We start from the raw sequence: 18,144 nt of genomic DNA on the forward strand, positions 1-18,144 counted from the left end.
TGACGTGATGACTGAGGAGGAGGGCGTGAGGGAGCGACGGAAGCCGAGAGGGACCTAGGGCGGAAGGGGACCCGGGCCAGGCTTGTGTTCGGTTCCTTGGCGGGGCTGGGGTTCCGATGTGGTCCCCGGGGCGGGAGGCCCAGGCCCCGACCGGGGGAGACCCGGCGGGCCTCCTGCCGCCCGAGTGGGAGGAGGATGAGGAGCGCATGTCTTTCCTGTTCTCCGCCTTCAAGAGGAGTCGCGAGGTGAACAGCACCGACTGGGACAGCAAGATGGGCTTCTGGGCGCCGTTGGTGCTGAGCCACAGCCGCCGCCAAGGGGTGGTGCGCCTGCGTCTGCGGGACTTGCAGGAGGCCTTCCAGCGCAAGGGTAGTGTCCCGCTGGGGCTGGCCACCGTGCTGCAGGACCTGCTGCGGTGAGGACCGGGCCGAGCGGGGGGCGGCTCCCCGGGGCTGACTTCAACCCTGCCCTTTGACAGCCCGGACTCAGCGGTCAGGGTTTGTTCAGTGGGTGGAGGAGGAGGACGGGGACGTGGCTCCGCGGATGTCTGGACAGAGAGAGAAAGGGGTCGGGGTGGTTGGAGTGATCGGGATAGTCATGAGTGGTCCAGGCGAGAACCACCCTGGCAGAGGTGTCAGCGGCACACTTGGACTGGCGTCCCGTTATGCAGTTATTTCAACAGGACCTCCAGGTTTGAATTACCTCTGTAGCAGATCTCCGAGATGGGTGCTTTGAACTAAGAAAGAGCTAGGGAGAGAGTTCTCGTGGTGTTGTAGGGCATCTTGACAAGAGAACTCTGGCACAGGTCATACAACTAGCATGTCCAGGACTGAACTGTTAGGAACAGAAGACAGGAGAGTTTAACTGGGTAACCTGAAAGGGCTTTAGGTGTTGTGTGTGTGTGACAGGTACAGTGTGCAGGTCGTGGGAGACAGGAGAGTTTAACTGGGTAACTCCAGTCTCTGGCCTTTTCAATAATCCAGGTCAAGATTATCCCTATTAAAAATAAGAAACAGTCTCCGGGAGACCAAGTAACCTATTCCTAGTTTGCACAGCTATAGTAACCCCAGGACTGGATCCCTGGTATTTGGATTCTAAATCATTTATTTCACACTGCACGTATTATGCCCAGCCCAGCCTAGCACCGTGCCTCTTTCAATGAATACAGAGTAAGTCCAGGCCGTTTCGTTTAGTCTAATGCTTTCTCATTAAATTGCCACCCTTCTTTACTTCTGTATTCAATACCTTTCATTGCCTGACCTTGACCTAAGAAACCTTTCTGCAATTCTCCTCTGAGAAAGTGTGTTGTGGGAAAAGGTTTACCCGATGCCTGAAGTGGAAAGCAGTTAAGTCGGTGAGGGACTAAACCAAAATGAGCCTCTTGATGCAGGATAGTCATGGCCTGTATTCAAATTCAGAGACCTTTGACACCTTGAAACTCCTGTCCTGTCTGCTGATGCTTGAAGTTCCCTGATACTTGTCTAGGTTTGCTATCCACGTATCAACAGCTTTGCTTCATGGCCGAACTGTCCCCAGATCCTGGCTTTACTGTTTTCTAAACCGGCCCCTGCATAGGTGACATGCCATCTGTAAGTCTTTGACCAATTATCAAATTACAGTGACAACATTGTGTAGGTGGTTGTGAAAACCTGAGGATCTTTATATAGCCCTTAACACAGTGATTGCCCATGGCAAGCACTTAGACTTGGCCGCTGTTGTTACCACTACCAGGAAATATGTCTCACTTCCAGCCTAGCTTAGGGATAACGTAAGACCCTGCTCCATGTAGCTTTGCTTTCTTGCTTAGGTCCTGCCTATTGCACAGGGCTTTCATTTGATTGCTCCCAGGCCCATAGGCAGAAGGAAACATCAGCATGGGCCCAGTAAAGCCTTTTGTGCCTCTGTTGTCTTAGTGGGACACTTGCATTTTCCGAGTCAAACAAATTGGGTGTCATCTGGCCTTCTTTACCATCTTAGAACCCAGTCTCCTCCTTAGTTAAATATAGGTGATGCCATCTATTGTGCAAAGGGATTAGGAGGCTGGAGTGCGGGTGACACTGCTCCAAGTAGCTGGTACAGAACAGATGATGATGATGATGATGAAGATGATGAAATGCCTCTGGGGGTAGAGGGGCAGGTATGGATTAGGATAGGCCCTTGCATCACACATCCCTACATGCCTCTGTCTCTCTGTCTCTCTCTCTACAGTCGAGGCGAGCTGCAGCGAGAATCAGACTTCATGGCCAGTGTGGACAGCAGCTGGATCTCGTGGGGTGTTGGAGTCTTCCTGCTGAAGCCCCTCAAGTGGACTCTTTCTAACATGCTGGGGGACAACAAAGTTCCAGCTGAGGAGGTGCTCGTGGCTGTGGAGCTGCTTAAGGTGGTTATGCTTAAAAGGGGGCCTGGGTGGCATCAGGTGTGACAGGGTCACCACAAACCATCTTAGGAAAATACTGTCTCTTTGCCAAGTAACAGGACTGATGGCTGAGTTACATGATGTCTTTTGCTGTGAACTTTGAATGGTTGTATGTTCATTGAGTTATTTTTACATTTCAAGAGTGAGTTTTGTCTAGGAATTGTCAGTAACAGAGGGTTATTTCCTCCCAGTTGGAAGGATTAATGATAAGCTATAGTTCAGGGTGTGCTCTGCTTTCTCTAGTTTACTTCAAGAACTCTCCCAATGATGTATTTATTACTGCACTTAGGACTGACCCTTGGCCTTTGTGTGCCTTGGGCAAGCCTGCTACTGATCTCCAGCTCAGCCCTCCTTACCCTTCTCCCTCCTTACCCAGCTCACCAGAGACTTGCTTCTCGCTGTCCCTGCTCTTCTGCCTGGATTTGGCCAGCAGGCGCCATCCCCTTCTACTCTGCTGTCCAGTCAGCTTCTTCACGTGCTTCCTTTTCCTCCTAGCCCAGGCCATGTGCTGGCTGCAGGACACATGCTCTCTCAGAGTCTGAGCAGCCGCACGTCTCTGCTGTTCCACACTAGGAGCTGGGTGGAATTACATAGCTGTCCTGGAAACAGCAGTCACTTTCTAAAGCAGTGTGGTTGAGAAGTGAGCCTAGAGCTTGACAGGGCACAGTATGAGTCTGTGCCACCTCCTGTTACTAAGCAGAACCTTCACATTCCATTTGGTGACATCAGATTTCAAATGTGTGGTGAGTCCTGTTTCCTCAAAAGTCATGGGCTCTTGTCGGGTAAAGAAGAAAAAGGTGTTTATAGGGAGGAACATGTAAGGAACACTGACTTTTCCCAAGGCTAGACAAGAAATCAGAAACAAAACAAAACAAAAATTACCTATGATTTTGCTATTAAAAAGAAAAAGATGCAAAGAAATAGTTTCCTTTCTGTTGACCCATTCCTACTTTTGCGTGTGTCTCTCCCGTTTCTAAGCATGCATATATGTATGTCCAGCTCTCTTTTATTACTTTAAATGTTTATTATATTTATTTATTGGCAGGGATGGGAGGTCAGAGAACACCTGGCAGGAGTATTTGTCTCCTTTCATTATGTGGGTTCCACAGATTGGGCTTGCCTCAACAGCCTTAACATGCTGAGCCATCTCACTGGCCCAAATGACTTTTTTTTTTACCTCCAGTACTGGGGACTGAACCTAGAGCGTTGTGCATGCCAGGCAAATGCTCTGTCTTCCTCAGTCCTCTCTTAAAAAATGCTAAACAAACTTTTGTTATATAAAGGTTGTCATGGAATTGTAACAGAAAGGCTCCTCTTGACTTCACCCAGTGGTTGTGATTCCCTTTGGTATCCTCCAGCCTTTTCTTCAGTCATTGTCTTCAGCTGACTTCTCTGAAGCCATTGCTGGAACCCTGCCTTGAGCTTCCTGTCACAATTGATTAAAAACCATGAATTAGGATTCTAGGGTTTAGAACTTGCCACCTTCCATGTTATCTCCCATCCTACTTCCTATGTCGTCTGCTACGCCAGCTCCAGGGTCCTCCTCTTTTGTTAAGGACTTCTACTATTGTTAACAGAGGCTTCCCAGCACCACACAGTAAAGTAGCTTTCTGCACCTTCATTGGATCCATGATTCCTTTTTCTGTCATGTTCACAGAATCTCCAGGCATAGCACTCCATAGAGCCAAAGTTCTGAGGGACTTGCAGAGTTCATTATTTGCATTCTTGACAAGGTCATTGCAGGGATGTTGAGTATTCTGGTTTCTATGCAATATTTTGAGTCTTCATGAGCAGGCCTTATAGTCGGCAGGCTAGAATTCAGCAAGGCAGAGCACAGCATCTCCCAGCCTCCAGACTGCCTTCTCCAGCAGCTGCTCTCACAGCACTGAGGGCATCTCCCTCTGTTCTTCAGTCATGTCAGTGTCCATATCCACCCGAAGCGCAGTCAGCCATCTGAAAGCCCTGGGTAGCTCATCTAGGTTTGCCTTTAGAGTTGGGAGTTGTGAAGTCTAATGGCTTTGAGCTTTGTTACCTTCTCCTTTCAAAAGCATAGCATAGAGGTGTCAATGACCTCTCCCAATTGTCTTTTATATGAAGATTTCTTATTTGTGTCTTTGTATATGTGAGTGCAGATGTGTGCATGCCATGGCAGTCAAGAGGCCAACTTTGTGGGAGTCAGTTCTCTGCTTTCATCTTGTTTCCAGGCGGAGTCTCTCCTGTCTCTGCTGCTGCACTGTGCACAGGAACTAGCTCCCAAGTGACTGTATTGTCTCTACACCCCTACTGCATCCTGCCTTTCTTAAGTCATAAAGCTGAACACCTTGTAGATTTGGGATCAGTTCCTTTTCTTCAATAAACAGTAGCCATGTCTTAAAGCTGACCTTTCTGTTATTATCAAAAGCTGAAACTATGCCTGTTACAACCTGGAGACCAGTTCTTGGCCCTTTTAGAGCTCCTTCATAGCAACTTCTGCGATCATGCCTCTGAGTCTGGTAAGCAGAGGTTCAGTGGGCTCTTTTGACTCAGTAGAACACAGTTGTCCTGACATCCATGTTTTGACCTCTTGGTGCGTTAGTAAAGTATAGAGAATATGTCTTTGGCCAAACTGGATGCCTTCATCAATTTCCAGTTCCTATTCAGTGTTTTCCACCTTGTACCGGTGGATGTCTTGTTCAGTTTTCTCCACCTTGTACTGTGATGATGCCCTTGCTTCCAACCTTTCTTCATTGCGTCAAAAATGTGGCTGACAGTTTGTCTCCATTTTCGGAAACTGGCAACCTGAGCAGTTTCTTCAGGGTTGCCACAAATTTAGGCTTCTTAAGATGTGCAATTACAATATCAACACCCAGCACCACACCTCCCCTGGTTTTCATGGGTTAGCACCTTTGATGGGTCTCCAAGCATGCTTTGGCAGAAGAGCATGCCATGCCGGTCACAGTAGTATTGGTGGTACTGGCCTGGTCATGGTTTAACACATACACACACACACACACACACACACACACACACGGGGGGGGGGGGGGGTGGGCATCAGGGATAAGTTAGCTCTAATACTTTCACCCTTTGAATCAATTGGTTTTGTAACAGTTACATTACCCTTTGTTACTTTGGGACTTCTAACTGTTCAGTCATCACTGTTCCTCACTTTGGCCACATTGTAATGACTTCAGCAGAAATGTCTTATGTCTTGAGCATTAAGGCTCAGGCAACTGTACCAAACTTCACATCTCTGACACACACCCAAGTGAGATGAAGAGCAGGTACCCCAGATGCTGATCTTATCTGGGGAAGAACTATGGGAAGTTGAAGTATTTCTGGTGTGTGTGTATGTTTGCTAACTATATACACAGTGTGGCAGGCCACTAGAAGTCAAAGGGACAAACACATTTTTCTTATTAACCCTGATACTCTTATTTTCAATCTTCTTTTTAATAGTGTTTGATGTAAAAAGCTCTCTTTGGTGTTGACATGTGTGTGTAGATATGTATCTGTCAGGGTGCATGTGTGGAGGTCAGAGGATAGCTTTTGGGAGTTATTCTCTCCTTGCTTCTTGTTTTGAAGCAGGATTCTTTTGTTTCTGCCCTACTGTGGACTCCAGACTAGCTGGCCCATTAGCTTCCAGGCAGTTCTCCTAGAACTGTGTGTGTTCTGGAAGTGTGTTCACATACCTATTTAATATAGGAGTGCATGCCCTCAAATCTGGCTTTTGACTTGGGTTCCTGATATCAAACTCAGGTTCATCAGGGTTGCATTCAGCCACTTTAACTTCCTGAGTCATCTCTCCAGACACATTGTATTTTCCTGTTAGCATTTACAACTAACTGGAAAAGCCTGTATGTTTACTAGGCTATTGTCTGACTGTCCTATTAAAAGGGATTCCACGAACTTCAGGACCCTGAAATATATCTAGTATATAGTAGTCAATAAATATTTGTTGAATGAATGAAGATGCACATACATGTATATACATCGTTCCATTGATTTTTCTAGAAATAAAATGGCCATATAGCTTGTTTTTCTTTCCACTTTAATAGGTTGGGAGTATCTTTCTGGGTCCTACACAATGTTAATCTAGCTCATTCTTTTTTGACAACTACACAGTGATCTGTACACCTGCCACTGTACACTGGTTGTCCCACAAGTTAGACTTTAAATTATTACAGTTTCTCTTTTTTCCCTCTTTGCTAGGCTTCTGCATATATGTCTGTAGTTTTGTTCCCTTTACATTTTTGACAAAAATAATTCTCCAATTAGGGGGTGGGGAAACAGCTCAGTGTGGACTTGAGTTTGGATCCATAACACCCACATAAGAAGCCATGTACAGAGGCTAGCACTTGTAATCCCAGTGCTGGAAAGCAGAGACGGGAGGGTCCCTGGGGCTTGCTGGCCAGCTGAATTATATACCTGTCTTGAAAATAAAGAGTGGGGAGTGATGGTGGAATACACCCCCCACATACATACTTACATACATGTGCACACACTTGTGAACACATAATCACACACACATACAAAATAATTACCTGATTTTTTTGTGTGGTGTTGAGACAGGTTTTCACAATGCAGTCTAAGTTGGTCTCAATTTGTGGCAATTCTGCCTTAGCCACTCAAGCACTGGGATCACAGGTATGAGCCCTTGCAACACTGTTACTTTTCAGAAATTTTACTTTAATCAAGAGTGTCTTAAGGAGGCTGGAGAGATGGCTCAGCAATTAAGAGCACTATCTGCTCTTCAGATCACCTGAGTTCAATTCCCAGCACATGGGAGCTCACAGCTGTTTGTTAACTCCAGCGCCAGGGGATTTGACACCCTCACACAGTCATACATGCAGGCAAAATACTAATGCACATAAAATTAAAATAAATAAATCACTAAAAAAAGTGTCTTAGGAAGGTAACTCCCCATGTTTTGTCAGCATTGGATGATGCCAGCCTTTTAAACTACTTCCTATATGTATGTTATGTCTATCACTTTTAAAATTTATTTTTGTGTTGTTGGAAATCAAACCCTGAGCCTTGGGCACGCTTGGCAAGCATTCTACCACGTTATACCCCATCTCCTTACCTGTCTTGTTATCATTTACACAGGCCCTTGTGCAAATCGCCTATTTCTATATTTTGCCTGTTTTTATACTTTATTGCCTCTCTTAATAATTTGTAGGAATTCTTTATGTTTTGGAGTAGATATGTTTGGCTTCAAAGATATAAAACCGTGTGTGTGTGTGTGTGTGTGTGTGTGTGTGTGTGTGTGTGTGTGTGTTGTATGCTCACACAGGTATGCACATGTGGAGACCAGAGGAGGACGTTGGGTGTCCTGCTCTGTTACTCTCTGCCTTATTCTCTTGAGGCAGGGTCTCTCACTCAACCTAGAGCTAGGCTGACATCCAGCAAGCCCCAGTGACCCTTCTGTCTCCACCCTGCACAGCACTGGGGTTACAGATGTTTGCCATGCCTGTTTTCTCTGTGAGTGCTAGGGGTTCAAAGTTAGGTCCTCATGCTTGAGCAGTGAATGCTCTTACCCACTGGGCCGTCTTCCCAACCCCAAAGGTAGAAATGTTGCTCCCTAGATTATTGGTTAATTTTTGCTTGTGATATCCTTAAAACAGACAAGCAAACAAACCATACATTTGTTTGTGTGTACCTGAATCTTTGTATATGTATATGGATGTGCTCATTGTAGGACACAAGGAAGTCAGAGGACAACTTGCAGGAGTCAGACACTTCTTCCACTACGTGGCCCTGGAGATTGAACTCCTGTGGGCAGACTTGTCAGTAAATGCCTTTACCTGATGAGCCATTTCATGTCTTTTACAGAAGTTTTCATATTTCTGCAGTGAGAGTGTCATTTTCCTTTGTAGTATTAACTGCTGGTCTTGCTTAGTTATCAAGAGTAACCAAATATTGATTCTCTCTTCAGCACTGGGGATCGAACTTAGGGTCTTGTGTATGCTAAGCAAGTGCTCTATCAATGTACTATATTTCTAGCTTTTTTATTTTAATTACTTTTTGCTTTTTTTTATTTGAATTTCAGTTCTTGGGTATTTGTGGACATGTGGTAAGGGGAAGGCCCTGTTTCCTCTAGCCAGCCAGCTGACCAGTTTTCTCCACCTCTTTTGCTAATGCTGTGTACTGAATCTTGTGTGTGACTGTCACACTGCTCTTAGGCATTGTTGACGTGAATGGTGAGTCCTTCTGGGAGGGGCAGTCAGGTCTAACAGGAGCTCTAGTCTCTGTCTTGTTAGACTCCTGTGTGCTGCTTGGACGTGGTTGACCACTTGCTTCTTGGTTCCTTCTGTTGGACTTGTTCACAGTGAACTGTGGGTTTTTCTTGGTACCCTAAGACAGACCTGTGGTTCTCTTGTGGGACACCTCACTGTTTCAACATTGCTCTTCCTTCCATTGCCACTTTCCTGTGAACCCCCTTGTGTTCTGTCACTCACACTTTCCTGTGAACCCCCTTGTGTTCTGTCACTCACACTTGCGATCCTGACTGCCCGTGTGTGCTGGGGACTTGAGGGCTCTCCTTGCTCTTCTGCAGTCTCCTTTGAACTTCAGGCTTGCACACCTCATTGTCCAGCTTGTCCGAAGTGGAACGTTTGTCCCTCAGCCATAGCAAGTCCCCTTTCTCCATCAGTCCTTGTTCAGACACCCTGAGCTGCTACTGTTATCCTCTGAGTTTTGCTAGGATCTAGCCCATCTCTCTCGTTCCCTAAATGCTCTCCTCTTTAGGGAGGTAGTCATGTCTCTTCTTGCTTAAATGGCCTCCCTAACTTTTCAGTCCACCTTTCCAACTGTTTGCTGGCTCTGTGTCAGCCTAGACATGGCAGTTCCTCCAGTGACTGTCCATCCTCTGCTGAGCAAAGAATAGGAGGTGAGATGTTCATTTTATACAGCATTGAAGTGCTTCTCTTCTTGTTGCCCTCCCCTCCAGGAACACACACATACACCAAACACACACACAACACACAACACACACACACACACACACACTCCAGATTCACACTTCTGTGCCCAGGATTCCCTGTTTTTCTTAGACACCTCTCTCCACTTCTTTCACTTAGTCATGACGACCCTTTGACATTGCAGTTGATGGCCTTTGTGTTACTTCTCAGAGCCCTCTGAGTTCCCATGTCTGAAGGAGACTGGCATTGTTCCTTCACACTTGTGTTTCTTAGTCTTCTCACTGGTGCAGCCTGCCTATTCCTCGTGTCTGTCACGTTTTTCCCCTTGACTCTTTATACAGGCATAATAACATTCACATCTGGGCTTTTGCACAAATGGAGAAGTCAGAATGGAAAAGGGATTTAGCATCATCTACTCAGTTCGTGTGCAAGAAGCTGAGGATCTATGAGACTGGCAGTTGCGGGGTCATGGGTTAAGTTGGAAGTAAGGTTTGGCTCTAGACCATGGCCAGTTCCACTCCATTCCTCTGCCTTATTCCTCCTGTGAGGAGCCTCAGGCCAGGCAGATGCAGCAGTGCGCAGCCCAGGTGGACACACCAGTGTGGAGCGGCCGCTTTGTACATCTTGTTTCACGTAGTCACCTGCTCTCCCAAAGTTTAAGAAATACACAAATCCACAAAACTTTTCCTGTGTATGTGTGTGTGCACGCGTGTGTGCGCATGCACGTGTGTTGAAGGGGTCAGAGGACAATCTGTGGGACTCAGTTTTTCCCCTCCACCATGTGATTCCCAATTGTCAGGCTTGGTGACAAGTTCCCTTGCCTGCTCAGCCCCTCACTGGCCACAGTGCTGGGGTACAGATATGTCCTGCTGTGCATGGCTTTTACCTGGGTACTGGGCATCCCATCTCAAGTCTTTGTACTTGCCCTGCAGACACCTTACCAACTGAGCCATCTCCACAGGCCACTTAGAAGATGTCACTGGGTACTAGGTCGGTACTCCCCAGTCTTTCCTTGTGGGCTCATGGCTCTGAAGCTCAGAGTCAAGGATCATGTGTCCTGAGGTGGTAACCAGGACTTTGAATCTTTTGCCTTCTCTGCAGGAAAAGGCTGAGGAGGTGTATCGCCTGTACCAGAACTCGCCCATCTCCTCACACCCCGTGGTAGCCCTGTCAGAGCTGAGTACTCTGTGTGCCAACTCCTGCCCAGATGAGAGGACCTTCTACCTGGTGCTGCTGCAGCTGCAGAAGGAGAAGAGAGTCACCGTCTTGGAACAGAACGGAGAGAAGGTGTGGAAGCATGCCTGTATGCGAGCGTGCGTGCATGCGTGCGTGCGTGCGTGTGCACGTGCATATAGTGCATGCATGTGTGTGTATATATGTGTGTGCATGTATGTGTGTGCATGCATGTGTGTGTGCGCGTGTGTGTGCGTGTGCATGTATGTGTGTGTGCGCGCATACACACACATACACACACAGACTCACAGGAACTTAGTCTGTACTCATATGCCCACCCCAGGCCTGGTTTTGAATTTCTAGCATGTGTAGTAGGGACAGCAGTAATTTGTCCTTTTCTCCCAGATTGTGAAGTTTGCCAGGGGGCCACATGCCAAGGTATCTCCTGTCAACGATGTGGATGTTGGGGTCTACCAGCTGATGCAGAGTGAGCAGCTTCTCTCTCAGAAGGTTGAGTCTTTATCCCAAGAATCTGAGAGGTAATCTCCTTTCCTATCTAGCAGCTCTGGAGCCCCAGCAAGGGTAGAGTGCATATCTAGAATGTATGAGGCCATGGGTTTGCCCCCCAGCACTGAAAAAAGTTACATATTAATTACACAAGTACTAGGTACTCTATGAGAAAAATGACTACTTGTCCCTCCCGTGACTGCAGCTGTTAGTACCTTATTTATGTCCTTCTGAAGCCTGGTGTTGTCCACAGGTGGGGAGATGGCAAGGTGGGTCTGTGTCTTTACAGGGCCCTTTTAAGGGTCTCTTGCTCTTGCCTTGGGGTGCTTCTACAGGAATCCTCAGTAGCAGCCACAGACACTTCCCTGAATGGAAGACAAGCATATTGACTTAGAGTTCTTGACTGTGTCTCCCAGAGAAATAGAGGAGTGTTGGGAGGCTGAGACATGGCCAAGGTCTTTAATGTGTAGTGATCAATCCTATGTCTTGCAGTGGAAAGATATGTATAATTCTCTCACCTTCGGGACTGGATCACCTTACCTTGCCACATACAGATAGAGCTCAAACCTCTGTTGAGATTCGCTTCCCGAGACTGGCAGTGGGTAGCTGGCCATCACTGTGGCTGTGGGGTGTAGGGAATTGTGGACCTTCAGGTCTGAAGCTGCTTTCACTAAGTACTCTCTCTTGGAGACCCTGCCACGGCACAGCCTTCTTCATCTTCCCTCCATCCCACAGGTGCAAAGAGGAAGCCCGCCGGGCATGCCGAGCCGGAAAGAAGCAGTTGGTAGGTTCTCTTCCCTGCAGCCTAGAAGTGGCACCCGCAACTGTGAGGGGCAGGGCCTAGCAGTTCAGAGAGCAGCCTGATTGATTGGGGTGCTGGGAGCAGCGTCTGCAGGTGTGTGTGTCAGGCACCACTGCCTAATTTATAGGAAGAAGGCTGGGATGCGCTTGTGGTTTGAGCAGGGCTGTCTTGCCTTTGCCCTGTGGCCTCCATGTCCCACCCTGATCTGTTCCATACCCACCAGGCACTGAGGTCTCTCAAGGCCAAGCAGAGGACAGAGAAACGCATTGAGGCCCTGCACGCCAAGCTGGACACTGTTCAAGGCATCCTGGATCGCATCTATGCCTCCCAGACAGACCAGATGGTAGCCACGCCCCTCCGTGCCCTGTGGTCCCAGGCTCCCACACTGGGTCTGCCTCCCTTGTGGCCTGCCGTTTCATTGGGTTCTTCCAGGGTGTGGCTGGGTTCCCTTCAGTGTTTGGAAGTTTAGCTTCTGTGGGTGTAAGGTGAATTGATCTTGGGTGGCCAAAGGAAGCCAAAAGCTTGCTTTGGAGATGAAGTACAGTTGTTTATTTGTCTATATTTTGGCAAGTGTTGCATAGGTAGCGTGATCTTCTCTTTAGGTTTTTAATGCCTATCAAGCTGGTGTGGGAGCCTTGAAACTTTCCATGAAGGATGTCACAGTGGAGAAGGCGGAGAGCCTTGTGGACCAGATCCAGGAGGTACAGGGGCCTGGGAGGGGCCATGAGAAAGGAGTTGTAGAGAATATAGTTGACTTGCTGCAGGCCAGTTTTCCAAGCTTGACTTCTGCTTGAGAGGAACTGTTCCTCGACGGTCAGATCTCTGTAACCCTAAAAATTTCCCCCCAAAAGTTTTGAGCTGCCCAGAGCCTTCATTCCCTTCAGAGCTTTGTGTTTGTCTCTTACAGCTGTGTGACACGCAGGATGAAGTTTCTCAGACTCTGGCTGGTGGGGTAACCAATGGTTTAGGTGAGTTGACAAGGACACCCCCCCCTTTCTGAGAGCTCTCACTTCCTGGGCCTGGGCAGGCCTGATCACAAGCTTGGCCCTCTCTGGGGCTCACATACATGGATGGTTGGAGGGAGTTAATGTTACCGCCCAGACAGCTGTCCTCAGGGTCCTCTGTACTCCAGTGCCCATACCGACAAAGCATCTGACTGGCAGTCCCCTCTCAGGACAAAGAGAAGCAGGGGGAGGTTCCTGGGGTCAGTGGACTATACCCATCTGACAGCCCAGCTCTGCCTACAGAGGAAGAATATCTTTGCCTCATGACTCATGTGACTGGCCACCTGCAGAGGGGCTGCTGGGTTGTGAAGCTGAGCTGTGCTGAGCACACCAGTTGATCTCTTTCTTTCCTGGGGTTGACATACTGTCTCTCTCCCAGATTTTGACAGTGAGGAACTGGAGAAGGAGTTGGACATCCTCCTTCAGGACACCACCAAAGAACCATTGGACCTGCCCGACAACCCCCATGAGACGCTTTATACCAACAGTGTGCCTGAGCCTAGGATCCTGGATGCTGAACTTGAAGCCGAACTGGAAAAACTGTCCATATCAGAAGGAGGTACGGAGCTGTTTCCCACAGATGCTGGACATGTGACTCTGGCAGACAGGGGAGCCAGGCACAGAACAGATAGGTTCCACCCCAAGAACTCAGTTTCTCTGTACTCCAAAGCCCTGCAAGGGAGGGCAAGTTATGCGCATGGAGACCCAGTTGCTTAAGCTTTGGGATGCTTTGGTCACAGGACTTCCTGTTGAATATTGTCATTTCTTTTTGCAGGTTTGTTCCCAAGCAGTAAATCTCCAAAAAGGCAATTGGAGCCAACTCTCTAAAGCCATTGCAGGAACTCAAGCAAAGGACCCTCACGTAACAGAGGGACAGCCTTGTGTGTGTACATAGTTATTTAATGAGAAACACTGAGAAGTTGTTGAATGAGGAGGAAAGAACCACTTGGATGTATCTGGATGCTGCCACTCATGACAGGACAGGTACAGCTCCTGGAAGCCATGCTATGGAGGTGTGCTCCCAGCTGATGTCACGGACCTACCTTCTCGTCTTTAGAGTGCCACAATTTATACAGTTCTGTGTTTGACCGTCGTCTCCCATAGCCTGCAGTTCTTGCCTTTGGCTCCGTTAGGTTTGTCTTCACCCACCAGCTTCGTTCCAGCCAGTGAAGGTGAAAGGTTTGCAGCTTTGCCCATCAAAGCCAGCCCTGTCTTCCACTCCTAAGATTTTAATGGCGAAGTTTTGCTATCTGCAGTGCCAGTTAAACTGCTCCCCTGTTCTCTGCTTATTGGGATTAAGAATGAGAGTCAAACAAGTCTTACTCAGAGAGACCCAACAGCTGAGCGTCTGAAGAAACATTGTCTGCAAGATGTTTCTCTGCATGCTTCTTAAATTCTCTGGGTGTTCATACTCTGAATGGTTCAGGGTCATGGCAGTTGCGGGGATGGTTTATGTCATTGGGGGCCACAGCCTCTTCCATCTTAAGCAGAAGCAGATTTGCTGATGGGTGTGGGGAAGGAACTTGAGCAGGAGTAACCCAAGTAAACTACAGGCCCCAAGGTGTAAAAGAAGCTAAGGTTTTGCTTTGGCCCCATCATAAATTATGTGTGTTTTCTGGAGCAAGCCACATGGTGCCATATTCCCTGTTTCTTGAGCCTGATGCTCACTGGCAGGCTCCCTGTTAGGATCTGGAGAGCATCTCATCATGTATCCACCACTCAGGGCAGGGGCCTGAGCCAGGATGTGCAATAGGAGGAGGTGGCCCTGGCCTGCTGCATCTGCTTTGTGCTGGCCCCGCCCCGCCCTGCCCTGCGCCCGCCTCCTGCAGGTGGCATCTTTCCATGAACTGCAGGGCAGGCAGGAGAGGTGAGGTCTGAATGCTCAGATGGCAGTGTGGAGAGGAAAAATGACAGCCACACTGACAGTCTGTTGTCCAGGATGATGACTCCTGGATCTCTTTGCACTGCCGCTCCTGCCAGAGGTGGCACAGAGCAGGGGGGAGGACTTTGCTTCCAGCCAGGAGCACGAATCATGTTCAAAGTCTCTCCCACTCAGCTCTGGCAAACGGAAATATTGGGGGTGAAGAAAAACAATCACTATTTTTTCTTTTTTAATCTGGTAAATAAGTAAAAGAGAAAACACCAGGTTTTGTTGTCGTCTATTCTTTAGGTTGTGTCAATTTTTTTTTTCTCTCTTTTAGAGATAGGTCTCATGTAGCTGAGACTGGACTTGAATCTTGATCCTCTGGCTTCCACATCAATGCTGTAGTCACAGCTGTGTAGTACCATACACAACAGGTTATGTCACTGTCAATGTCTTGTGCCTTCCTGCCCCCAGAGCCCCACACATATCCACACTTAGGCTCTTTCCCACCTTGGGAGTTGCTAAATACCAGGGCCAGGGCCACAAGGAGTCCTGTCTGCCTGAGTGAACCCTCCCTAAGCCCTGAGCTGTGCTGCTGGTGGTACTGTCTCCCAGGAACTTAGCGGCCCTGCTCGTGTGACTGTTGCTCCACACTGTGGTTCAGCACCAGTGCTTCTCGGCCTCCTCTGTGCATGCTGTCTGCTGTGCCTGTGGGGGCCGGAGTGCTGCGCCCACTGCGCAGCCTGTGTCCGAGAATGTGCCGAGGGTGTCGGGATTGACGACACAGAGACCCGTCGGTGGCTTCCAGAAGGCTCCTCAAGAAGGCTCTCCTTTATTCCTACCCTGGCTGGTTATATATACCTTGACACCAGAGGCAGCAGTCGGTGGGTCAGGAAGAGGCGGTTAGTCTTTGGAAAAGGTCAAGGTCAGGGCATTTCCATGGGCCAGCACTTATCAGTAACTTATTGCTCCGGGCACGGTATTGTTTTTAGTAAACATTGTCTCACAGCTGCCTGCTCCCAGGCTGATGGAGAAGTGGGCCTCCGGCCAAGGTCTGTTGTTCCCACTTGGAGTTTGAGGCTGGGAGCAGTCAGCAGCAGGCCAGGTCTGCTGCACACAGGGTCTGCAGCTCCAGCTGAGTGGGCAGGTGAGCCAGCCAGGAAGAGGTGTAAGGAGCCTTAGCCCAACAGGACTCAGGACCAGTTATGCACTATTTGCTGTGTGAAGCGGCCTCGGGGGAACTGGGTCTGGATGGTAGGCACCAATTGACGGGTGCAGAGAGCTAGGGTGGGGCTGCTGGGACTACCGGAAGGGCCAGCATTTGATGAGCCCTGTTACCTGGTTTGTGTTGCTCTTTGTCTCTTGCTGTTTGAGCTACTGAGCAATCCTCACTCAGCACGTGCCACGGGAAGGCCAGAGCACTAAGACAGTTCATATCCACTGTTCTCAATGTGCTGCTGGCTCCCTCTTCGTTCTCAGTTTTTTCCACCCTGTTCCTGGGATGGGACACCTACCCACCCTGTGCCAGGGACCTAGTCCCCAGTCTGGTGATCTTCGGCTTATCAAGGTCTGCCAGGCCTTTATCTCCTTCCTGGTCTGTAGTAGAAATAGCCTCAGCCAGTGTCCTACTGCATGGACACATCCTACCTGACGAGGAACCTTGGGCCTCACCTGGCCAGCGTGATGAAACTAGAGCAAGGCAAGTTCCTTGTGGCTGTGAGACATTGGCCAATTAGTCTTCCATGTGCTTTAGCCTCTTTTTTATTTTTTAAACTATGTGTGAATGGGTATGTACCCAAGTGCAGATGCCCATGGGGCCAGAAACATTTGATCCCTCTGAAGTTACAACTAGTTGTGAGCCACCTGTCATGGGTGCTGGGAACTGAACTCGGGTCCTCTGGGAGAGCAGTACATGCTTCTAACTGCTGAGCTATCTTTCAGCTCCTATTTTGGTTTCTACATCCGCAAATTGGATGTCAGAAGTACCACCTGGCATTGTGTCAAGAGTAAATAAACTGAATGAGGAAGGGTACTGGGAAAGAGAATTCAGTATATGAGTTCCTACAGTCCATGGCTGGCCTCAAGTCGGAGATGCCCCTGCCTTGACCTCCTAAGTATTGGGATTACAGGCAAGTACCACCACACACTGTTTGCTCTGGCCCTTTAAAAATGCCTAGAACTCAGACTAGGCTAGGGCAATGGTCTCCTAGAAACAGGGACGACAACAACAACAACAACAACAAACTATCTGAGATTCCGGTGATACCCACAGAAGACAATCAGGTGGAGCAGGGAAGGGTGGATTTACATTGGCTTCCCCCTCTATCCCCTCTGTCCTTCCCAGCCCTTCCTCTCCCGCCTTTTCTCTACAGTCTTCCCTGTCTCTGTTGTTCTGAAAGTCAAGTGCTCACCCCCACTCACCCACCCACAGGTTCCTGTATTTAACACTTGGTGCCCAACTGACAGTGCTGGTTTGACAGACTGTGTAACCTATAGGAGATGGAGTCCTCCTGGAGGAAATGGGTCTTTAGGGGTGGGTCTTGTGGTGTTTTAGTCCAGCCCAACTTCCTGTTTTCTGTCTGCCCTCCAACTGTGACCGTGCTTTCCCTGCCGTGATGAACAAGTCCCTTCTTAAACTATAAGCCCAAACAAACGCTTCCTCCCTAAGCTTCTTGCTAACACAGAGGCACTTGGTCACAGCAAAGGGGACTTAATGAGCAATCTGCCCTGCCACGCCCCCACATCTACCCCAGTTCTGGAGAACACCTCTTGCTTACGTATTCATAACTGACTCTCTTGGATTTGGGGGTTAAAACAGTATTCTACAACCAATGATTGTTGAAGATTGATTTTGTGTGTGTGTGTATATACACGATACAGTCCACAGGTAGAGATCTGAAGACAATTTGGGATAGTCAGTTCTTTCCTGTGGTGTGGGTCGCAGTGATCAAACTCGGGTTGTCAGACTCAGCAGCAACACCTGTACCTACTGAGCATCTCTTGAGTCTTCAGTGACAATTGAGTTTCACTCACTCACACACACACCATACATACATACAAACCACACCACAACCCAACAGGAACCCTTCCACACACATCCCACAAATACATCATACAAACACCACAAAAATCCCTTTCATGAATAGGCACATACACCACACACAATTCTGATCTCATCAAAAATTTCAAGTTTCTTGTTTATATTCAGAGAGAGAGAGAGAGAGAGAGAGAGAGAGAGAGAGAGAGAGGGAGAGAGAGAACCTGTGAAGAACAAAGATGAAACAACTTCCTCAATCTACTTTTTTTCATAGATTTATTCATAGCCAGGTGGTGGGTGGCAATCCCAGGCAGAGGCAGGTGGATCTCAGTGAGTTTGAGGCCAGCCTGATCTACAGAGTGAGTTCCAGGACAGGTAGGGCTACATAGAGAAACTCTGTCTTAAAAAATAAAAAATAAATTCATTTTGTTATATGCCTAAG

General features: G+C 48.3%; 1 protein-coding gene across 1 annotated transcript; it reads left to right on the forward strand.

The window, feature by feature from the left end:
* Positions 1–39: 39 nt before the first annotated feature.
* Chmp7 (charged multivesicular body protein 7) lies at positions 40–14,946 on the forward strand. The gene is made up of 10 exons (XM_005071017.4): positions 40–415; positions 2,209–2,380; positions 10,417–10,602; positions 10,894–11,027; positions 11,731–11,779; positions 12,021–12,140; positions 12,400–12,498; positions 12,705–12,765; positions 13,181–13,360; positions 13,577–14,946. Exons 1-10 carry the CDS (start codon positions 117–119, stop codon positions 13,627–13,629), a joined length of 1,353 nt encoding a protein of 450 aa, XP_005071074.1. The 5' UTR covers positions 40–116; the 3' UTR covers positions 13,630–14,946.
* The last annotated feature ends 3,198 nt before the right edge of the window (positions 14,947–18,144 follow it).

Source organism: Mesocricetus auratus, unplaced genomic scaffold, assembly GCF_017639785.1.
Source record: "Mesocricetus auratus isolate SY011 unplaced genomic scaffold, BCM_Maur_2.0 Super-Scaffold_2245, whole genome shotgun sequence".
NCBI classification, from domain to species: Eukaryota; Metazoa; Chordata; class Mammalia; order Rodentia; family Cricetidae; genus Mesocricetus; species Mesocricetus auratus.

What these genes read in the sequence shown, in the direction of transcription:
- Chmp7 (XM_005071017.4), top strand. Translation starts at nt 117, where the DNA reads ATGTGGTCCCCGGGGCGGGAGGCCCAGGCCCCGACCGGGGGAGACCCG. An exon ending in GTGCTGCAGGACCTGCTGCG is followed by an intron (nt 416 to 2,208) that starts GTGAGGACCGGG and finishes CTCTCTCTACAG; the next exon opens with TCGAGGCGAGCTGCAGCGAG. An exon ending in ACTGTCCATATCAGAAGGAG is followed by an intron (nt 13,361 to 13,576) that starts GTACGGAGCTGT and finishes TTCTTTTTGCAG; the next exon opens with GTTTGTTCCCAAGCAGTAAA.